We start from the raw sequence: 9758 nt of genomic DNA on the forward strand, positions 1-9758 counted from the left end.
GACTGTGGATGGACAATGCGGACTGTGGATGGGCGATGTGGACAGTGGATGTGTGATGTGGACCGGGGATGGACAATGCGGACTGCGGATGGGTGATGCCACTGTCTTGCTTCTGGTAGGCAAGGTAACGAGAGCCACCCAATGCCACATCGCTGCATCTGCTCACAATAAACTCCACAGATCAACAAGAAATGCAGATGACGCCACACGGACAGCCTGCCTTTCCACATAACTAGAAGGTGGAGAGAACCATAAACTCCACATTAGTACTTGTCAGTAAAGAAGAAAACACCAATTCCCAGCCAAGCTGTCGCTCAGGCCCCTGCCCTTCACCCCTGCAGGAAGCCAGAGAAATCCAGACAATTTTCATGAAAAAGAGAAGAAAGAAATAACAATTCTAAAATTGAGGAAAGTAACAGCCAGAAGTAGGAAGGCCAACCTAAGCGTAAAACCACTGGAAAACGATCCTGGTGGATTTGTGTATAGACGACGGAGAAAAGACATCAACGTGCACTGGGCTCCAGGTGACAGGCACGCATCGTCCGCAAGAGAACACAGCAAACAGGCAGGCAGGCGTGCCCATCAGAGCCTGGCAGGGAAGGGGAAAAACAGCGAGGACCAGGGGGAAATGCAGAATCCTGTAAGACAAAAGGAACCAAAAATGGATGGGCATGCCCCACAATTAAAAAAAAAAAAAAAAAAAAGCTGTTACAGAGACTGCTCTCCACCACGCCGACCAAAGAACAGGAATCTTCTCAAACTAGGAATCCTGGAACTGACTCCAGCTGGCAACCCTGTCCACAAAGCACATAGTCAAAAGCTGACTGACCCTGTGCAAGGTTTTCCTAATAATAAAACAGGGCATGAGAATCTAAATACTGAAGCTGGTAAAGATTTCCCCAACAAACCACATGAAACTAGGAAACATAAAACCACATACAACCTTCTATACTGAATTCCATACCTTCAGATAAGCACTGGGGATGTGCAAAAACAACCTGAATCCAAAACCCAAACGCTGAGAGCAGAAAACGACAAAAACGTGAAGAATAAAATGAGAAGCCAAAGAAAAAAAACAAATCATGTCAGAAATGAAGATTACATTATAAGGTGTTCCAGGAAGACTATAATCAAATGAAAATGTAATAAGGGGCATTAAAGAAAGAAAGCAAACAAGACGCCAAAAACAAACTGAGTAGTAAAACAAGCCAGAAACAAAGTGGTTGAAATGGAAGCCAGGCCAGTGAGACTCAACACAGAGAGATCCATGAAATAGTAAAATATAACAAACACTTAAAACTCTGATCCAAGAAACCTTTCTGGACTCAAAAGAAGACATAATCCTACATGTTAGGCCCATGATACCCAAGGGATACTTGGGAATATCTTAGTAAAACTATTAGACTCTGAAGATAAATTTGCAGAATCCTCCAAGCCTGTAGCAAAATTACCAAATAACTTCAAATGTAAGAGAACTGGGCTGCCATCAGACGTCCCACACACACATACAGCTGAGGCCACAACGGAGTAACACCTTCAGGAAATCCAGAGAAGGTATGTGTGAACCAAGGGTGTACTAGGAAGCAAAGCGTCTTGTCAAATGTTAAGGATGTAGAATGCAGCCTTAAACCTACGAAAGCTCAGGGGTGCTGTACCCAGGAGCTGATCTTGGGCTCTTAAAGATTAGCTCCACCTGTCAAACGGCAGGAACACTTCAGCCAAAGGGCCAATGGTGAGGATCTAATAGACTTAATCGTGGATCTAAGAGAAACAAGCACAGAACAATGGTGGGTGGAGGAACAGTGATGATGTTATGTGTTTTGAAAACAGAAATACTTCAATTAGCAAGTGGGTGGAGAAAGAAGGGAAAAGTACAGTCAACTTACCAGTGATCATTTAGGCAAGAGGTAGAAGTCAAAGGTTATCATTAAAGATAGACAAACGAGGTATAAAAGACTATGTAAGAAAACAGAAGACTAAAGACAAGTGAAAAAGCATAAGAACAAAGGTAATCACTAGAACAAAATACAAACCTTTCAAATTGCAAGGAGAAATTTTAGAAAATAAAAGAGCAAAAAAAGATATGCATATAGGGAAACATAGCAACTAAAATACACATAAAACCTATAGTATGGAAAAAGTGTAGTCATATTGATAAATGTGAGTGGACTACATTTATTTATTAAAAGAAAACAAGACTTTCATTTTGGTTCACAAAGCAAGTCCCAATAATATACAGTCTATACGAGACACACCCAAAACAAAGCGATTTAGAAAGGCTGAAAGCTAAGCAAATGATTTGTGATTCCAACACTGAATAAACTACAATCAAGCCAAAGAGCACTAAGCATGACAGAAGGGATGTTTAATCTGCTAAAAAGCTTCCCACTCACAGTGGAGACAGAACAGTGGTAAATATGTATCCACCAAATAACACACTAACCACCTTTCAAGGATAAACAGTAAGAGATTCAAGGAGAAATAGAGAGACATACTTGTAACAGGAAATACTTAACATGCCACTTTAAGTACAGGACAGGTTTAGGATGTAAATGACCTAGTATAATCATTGGGTAGATTTGAGAAATATGTAAGTTTATACAATAACAATACAGAATGCACACATAAAGTATGATCAAATTTGGTCACAAAGAAACCAGATGTAAGTTCCATCAAAATAGAAAGTAATAAAATAAATAACAAGATTATTCAAACTGGAAATCGAAAAGAACCATTATTAAACATCCAACTCAGATGAAAGGCAAGCCACACTGAAAATACAGAAATCCTAGAAATGATAATGGAAGCATTATATATTAAACTCCATGGAATACATTTAAAGCAGTGTTCAGAGGAAAAAGCATAGCCTTAAACACTTATGGCAAATAAAACAAACAAATAAAAATAAACAAAATAAATTTGAAATTTGAAAAAACTAAAGAACAGCAAAGTAAATCAAGAGAAATTACTAGGAAGGGAATGATAAAGATAAATGCAGCAATTAACAAGGCAGAAAATAGAAAACTAGACTAAGAAATACATCAAAGTCTTATTTTTTGAAAAATAAAACAGAACTAGATGAATCGCAAACCACTAATCAAAAATAAATCCACAGATAAAAAATCACAAGGGGAAAATAACCACCAAAACAGACAAAATTTAAAAATAATTCTAAGAAAATATTTGCAGACCTCTCGATACCAATATTTGTAGGGTAATTTTAAATTATGTGTCTATTCCAGTATTCCTGATCCTAATAAAAGTGTAATGCAGTGTGTTGTCTCTCGTAGCTGCAGTAATCAAGACAGCGCGGTACTGGGAAGGGACAGCCATCCAGATCAATATACCAGAACAGAGCACCCGCGAACAGATCCACAAAGATGCACTCAGCCGATGAGTGACAGCTGCAACAGCAACTCAGCGGAGGAACCATAGCCTTTGTACCAAATGGTGCTAGAGTGTGGCGAGATCCATAGGCAAACAAAAAAAGAACCTTGATCTAAACCTCACACCTTATATGAAACAACTCAGAATGGAACATCGACTTAAACGTAACATGTAAATCAATAAAATTTGGGGGGAAAAAGAGCACAGGAGATAATCTTTGAAAAATATCTAGGGCTAGGCAAAAAGTTCTCCTGCTGTCATGCTTTTAACACCAAAAACACGACACATTAAAAATTTTTTTGACACGTTGGGCCTCATTAAGATTCAAAACTTTTGCTTTGTATAAGAACCTGTTTAGTGGATGAACAGACAGCCTGCAGACTGGGAGAAAATGTCCTATCTGCTTTCTTCGTAAGAGCCCCACACTGGAAACAAGTCAGGTGATCTTCAATGAGGAGGTGACTAAACAACCTGTGGTCCATCCATACCCCAGTGCAATGCAAAGAAATCAAATACTGGCATGGGAGACAACTTGGATGAATTGCTAGACCATGATGCTGAGTGAAAGCAGCCAATACAAAAAGGTCACGTGTTGTATGATTCCATTTATTTAGCCTTCTTGTAATGACAAAATGCTAGAGATGGAGAACAGATTGGGGCAGGGTTAGAGGTGGGAGGGATGCAGGGCTGGCTGGAAAAGGCCAGCACGAGGGCACCTCACAGCGATGGAACTCTTCTGTGTGCCTTGACTGCATCAATGGCAACATCCTGGCTGTGATCTTCTACTACAGTTTGTCCAAATTGTACTACCAGGGGTTTCTGCACAAAGGGCTCACAGAATCTCTCTGAATTATTTCTTACAACTGCACATGAATCTACAATTATCTTGAAAGAAAAAGGTTTAAAAAATTAATGAAAGCAAAAAGTATAGATAAAAATGGAGCTCAAGTTTATCCATTTCGACTACAGAATATCTAAAGTTCCTCTGCAAAATTTAAAATACAAAAATGAGCTTAAAAATGGTCACAACATGTATATCAGAACTGATTTCTGTAGGTGCAAGAGAGCTTCTGAGAAATAGGAAAATTCATCTCTCAAGAGAAAGACAGAGGCAAAGGATATGAATAGAAAGTTTACAAAATAAGAAATGCAAATATTCAATGCTTATACAGAAAGAGTATAATCTCAGTAGAATTAATTAAAACAAAACATGAGTCTATTGTTAGCCAGCCAGATGAACCTTGAGCGTTTCAATGGCAGTGACGAGTTTCAGCAGTGAAGTTCGATAAAGTGCACAGAGAGCAACATTTCTGGATGCCAGCTTGTCAATATTTATCTGGATTCCTAAAACATCATTCATTTAGCCAGTGGTTCTATGTCAGAAAATTTATCTTCAATTATCAGAAATGAAACAAGGTTTTATCTATAAAGATATTTATCACACCATAACAAGAAACAGTAAGCAACCTCAATACCTCAGTGCAAAATGAACCAGGATATATCTGCCTGTTGTAGGCACAGCTATTCGATTTTGGAAGGACAATTGGTCCTAGGTAAGATGGTCACAATAGAGTATAAAGAATAAAAAGTAGGATACAATGTGATTTGAAGGCTTTGTAAAAAAATATGTAATCTACGGTAGGCAGGAAAAATGTAAGAAAACACACCAAATTACGATCAGTGGCTATTTCTAGGTAGCAAAATTATAGGTTACTTTTATATTTTATTCGTTGACACATTTTCTGTTAAATACTTACCTACATCATGAGAGAAATGGTCATTTTTTAAAACATTCTGCACTGTGTATCACAAGAAGCCCCCTTTTATGAAAATAAATCTTTGAGTTATAGATAAAAGTTGAATTAGTGCGTGTGCAATTGCAAATTAAGCAATTCATGCAAATAAAGTCCGTACCGCAACTAAATAACCATTCCCTGGGCAAAAACTGCTCTGATTTCTGCACAGCAAGGACCTGGCAAGAAGGATGGTCAGAGCTGGAAGAACTGGAACCAGGAAGGATCTCTGTTGACCACTCACCACAGAGACACTCTCCATCCAAGAAGATGCATGTGACTCACAAGGCTGGGGCTAATGAGCTTTCGGGGAGACAACTGGCAGTCTCGCCCAAGCTTTCTGAGGCCGACTTCCTGTCATACTAGCCGTTCACCGCAGTAACTGCACACACGCACACACACACTGCACACCAAATGCAAGACCTGTGTGAAAAGTTCAGTGCCCACATGCATCACCCACTGGAGCTGAACCTCAGGCACTTTACGCGTCCCAGGTGGAGTGGACGCAAACCCTTTCAGTTGGGCAGATGTCAGGTTATTGTTCCAAAGTGCTACTTGGGAAAAGATCAGACTGCGGTTGCCCTAAAAATCTTCTTTTTAAAAAAATACTAGTACCAGGCCTCCCGTGCCTACCTGTGAGACCAACTGGTGCTGCAAAAGCCATGAGGTTTCCCGCTGTCTGAGATTCAGCCTATGGGCCTGCCAGGAAGCAGAGGGACCAGTACGTGGTACGCTTGCCCAACCAAACGAGAGGAGATGGGGGACGTGAGAACGACGGCCTTCCAGGGCTGCAGAAGTCAGGAGCCCGGCCCAAATGAAGGAGGCAGAGCTGGCAGAGAGGGTGAACTGAACCTCCCCCTGCTGCCCACTCAGCACGCTTGTCTCTGATCCCCTCTCTCGGCTGTGCTCTGGGTCTGACTCTCACTGACCATAGGGCAAAGATGAGAAGACGACAGTGTGCGGTAGGCCACCTCGCAAAGGCCACTGCCATATTTGCTATAATAAATGCTGCTCTCATTAAGATAATTCTTGTTTAACTGACAGGATGATTTCTTTTATGCTCAGCAGAGGCAGAGGAGAGTCCAGACAGAAAGAAGTGGGCCAGGCATTAAGTTTTGAACCCTGTCCCTTAGCAGCAGGGTCAGCGATATGCCCAGAGTCCCCCCAGGAGATGCACACTCAGTGTCCCCTGCGGCTCACACCCACGTTACCCAGGAGTGTCATTCAGATTGATGCCTCAGCAAAATTACCACATAGTACTAATTTCTTACGAACCACGGAAATGGCCCATATCATAAGTCTGGCAAAAGCCAGTGTGCTGCTGTTCAAAGAGCCTGCTGTGTGTGGGTCCTCAACTGGGCACCATGGCCAGGGTTCTGTTCCCAAGCCAGCCCCAGGCAGCAGTGCCTGGTGCAGGGATCACTGCCTCCACCGGCTACAGGGTTCTCTGCCACTCAGCCAAAGTTGAGGTTCCAAATCTTTACCCGAGGCTGGTTCTGAGAACCATCATTGTGCATACACCCAGTCGAATGTATGAAGAACTCCACAGAAACCTCGCTCAACACCAAATGAAGGAAGTTCATTTTCACAGCACCGTTTGACAGGGGCTTCCAGCTTCCATTCTGCCCCTCACCTGTTTGCAATGTGCAGTGTGCCACTCACACACAGACGTGCCGGCAGTCAGGGCCCCAGCGTGGACCCAGCTCCTCCTAGAGCAGGCTCTACTCTGCGGGCACCCGCTGTACACCCCCACCGAGGGCCTCATCTCTCCGCAGTCCTGAGAGGTGCCCACACAAGAGAGGGAAGCCACTGCCAGGCTGCCCCCATTCCACCACCCTGGCTTCAGTCTGCAACATCACGGGGTCTTTGCTAGCAGGGACTGTGCAATCCAGCAGGTGATGTCAGACTCGACATGCACCATCTTCGTGGACAGTCAGGGCACAAGTTCCCACTGGAATTTTCAAGAGGACAGCCACATGAAATACCTGGCAAGCCCACAGTCATTTCCTGGCCCCCTGACTCAAGCTGAGTCATCCAGAATGTCTGAACCATCCTTTGTGTTATGGAGCTAATCCCAGCAATTTTTTTTTCTTGAGACAGAGTCTCACTCTGTCACCTGGGCTGGAGTGCAGTCGCGCGACCTCAGCTCACTGAACCCCTGCCTCCCGAGTGCAAGCAATTCTTCTGCCTCAGCCTCCCAAGTAGCTGGGATTACAGGTGCACACTGCCATGCCCAGCTAACTTTTTTTGTATTTTCACTGTGTTGGGGTTTCACCGCGTTGCCCAGGCTGGTCTCAAACTCCTGAGCTCAGGCAATCTGCCCGCCTCGCCCTCCCGAAGTGCTAGGATTACAGGCGTGAGCCACCAGCAATAAATTTTTAATGTGTTCTTTTCTGAGTTAATCTCTCCTACACCACAGTCTCTCTAATTGCTAAAAATATGCTTATCTTAGCATTGAATGTGCTATTTTTTAATTAAATAAGCTTAGGAACTAGACAGTTTAACAGAAATTTAAAGTGAATGTAAAAGTACCTGAAAAATTCCATGAAGGAGAACCCATATCCATGCTGCTCTGCAATTCCTGCACACACCACGTTTGCCGACGCGCCAATCAGTGTCCCGTTACCTAAAGTCAAAATTTAAAAACAAAATTCCAGTTCATCCTGGTGGTCAGCTTCTGTTCTCTTCGGTTTGTAATATTTAGATCATCTCACAGGCTTTGATTTGATGATTATTTTACAGTCAAAGTGACTGCTTTGTAAATATCTGGAAACACACAAGCAGAAAATAAGCTCACTGATTGCAAATACCACGATTCATTTATGGATAAAACCACGGCTGTTGTATGTAACAAGAGGAAGAAAGCTAAGGAGAATGGGCAAGTCACTGTGGGCCTGTGAGTCTCTTAGAGACAAATGCAAACGGGGCCAACAAGCAAAGCCGAGAACGTGTGTCCCTCAGGAATGCAGTCTCAGACACGAACCACCTCCCTCCAGACTGCAGGCCCAGACGCTAGGAAACTCTTTCAGTGGATGAAAGGATAGGTAAAAACAAGCAGGTGGAATCCCTTTCCTTCAGATCTTCACTAATGGCATCTCCTTGCCATAAAACACCTCTCTGGGTAAGCTTTTATGAGTGTGCACACACACGTGTGCCGTCCTCGCGGCCTGGTGAGCAATAGAGCCAAGGTGGCCACTCGGGTCATCAGATCCAACCCCCCCCCACACTCACAGCCAGGGAAGGCCCAGGAGCCTCCCCCGTCCCTCCCAGTCATCGTGGTCAGCGTTCGTGAACAGGCCGGTGATTCAGGCTCAGCCAGTTTAGCTGAGTCCTGACATCCGTGCACACACGGTTGAGGAAGAATCGCCCTCTGTCTCCATCTCTCTCCCCTTCTATGGAGGACGGGTGAACTGTGCGACACTGCCCTGGAGCTGCCTACAGCATGTCAGTGCGGGGGAGTGACCTTTCAGAGGCTGGACAACATGGATGACAGAGCAGGTGGAGGCCCCACGTCCCCATGAAGACACAGCACAGACAGGGTGAGCAGTGTGCCCAGGTGTCGGGCCGGGAAGTGGCGAGTCCTGACCGTGAACCATTCTGGCTCCAGAAGAAGACCAGTGAGTGTTAGCCGTAGGGAACATTTACCTCCTGGTGACAGGCAGTCCCAGGTGGCACAAATCCAGATGCAGCAGAGCTCTGTGGCACGGTCAGGACCTTCTCCCTGCACCCGTGTGCTCTGCCACCAGCCAGCAACACTCAGAGCCAGCCCACATTCGAGCTGCAGATGCTGCAGGCATCTCCTCACCATGCATTCAGACATGACCGTGGCCAGAGGAGGGAGTGGGACCCCTATGTCTCCTGAGGCTTGGTCTGAGGGCCAGGAAAATCATTATCAGAAGCTCCTCCCTCTCCCACAGAAGACACTCCCTCACGTCACCTGGACTCCACATGGCTTTGGTCTGCCCATCCCTATGCCAGTCCCTGGGCCGGAAACCCAGCTGCCCATCCCTCCCTGCCATGGGCGGGGCAGAGAAGCAGGGAGTCTGCTTTGCTTCCTCTGTGTTGATGAGGACCATCACCACCTTTCCTGGCATCTCCTGGGCTGGTTGTGGGGTTCACACGGGATTAAGAATGTGAGCCTACTATTCAGATGCCAACGATGTTGCAGTCATTAAACAAGATGCCAGCAGAGTTTTAAGGGTATTCCACATGGTATGGGCTCCATGTGGTGGGGAGAACAAGGCCCCAGGTGTCACTTCCCCAGCTCAAGCCTCCCTCCCAGTTTCCACGGACAGAGAAGCACAGGAGGGTCGGCCTGCACATGAACATCCTGCCTGTCCTGGCACGCCCAGGTCGTCCTGCGTGGGAAGACACACATGGATCCAGAGGCAGAACAAGGGCATTTTCAAAACCACGCCTAGCTCTGTCTGTGATGAACGTTGCACACAAAGAACCAAATCTCAAGGGTAACTCCTGTGTCTGCAGTATACATTCCACTCAATAGGCCACACTCCCAGAACAGTGAGATTTTCCACCTGACAGAACTCTAGGCATGGACATTCCCTTTGGCGAGCTGAA

General features: G+C 44.8%; 1 protein-coding gene across 1 annotated transcript in view; it reads right to left on the bottom strand.

Annotated features, from left to right (window-relative positions):
• OCA2 (oculocutaneous albinism II) overlaps positions 1-9758 on the bottom strand; it is a 364145-nt gene that overhangs the window by 86176 nt on the left and 268211 nt on the right. The window contains 1 exon segment of the mRNA XM_011981483.1: positions 7713-7806. Coding sequence (XP_011836873.1) covers positions 7713-7806 — 94 coding nt within the window.

Source organism: Mandrillus leucophaeus, unplaced genomic scaffold (assembly GCF_000951045.1).
Source record: "Mandrillus leucophaeus isolate KB7577 unplaced genomic scaffold, Mleu.le_1.0 Scaffold227, whole genome shotgun sequence".
NCBI lineage: Eukaryota > Metazoa > Chordata > Mammalia > Primates > Cercopithecidae > Mandrillus > Mandrillus leucophaeus.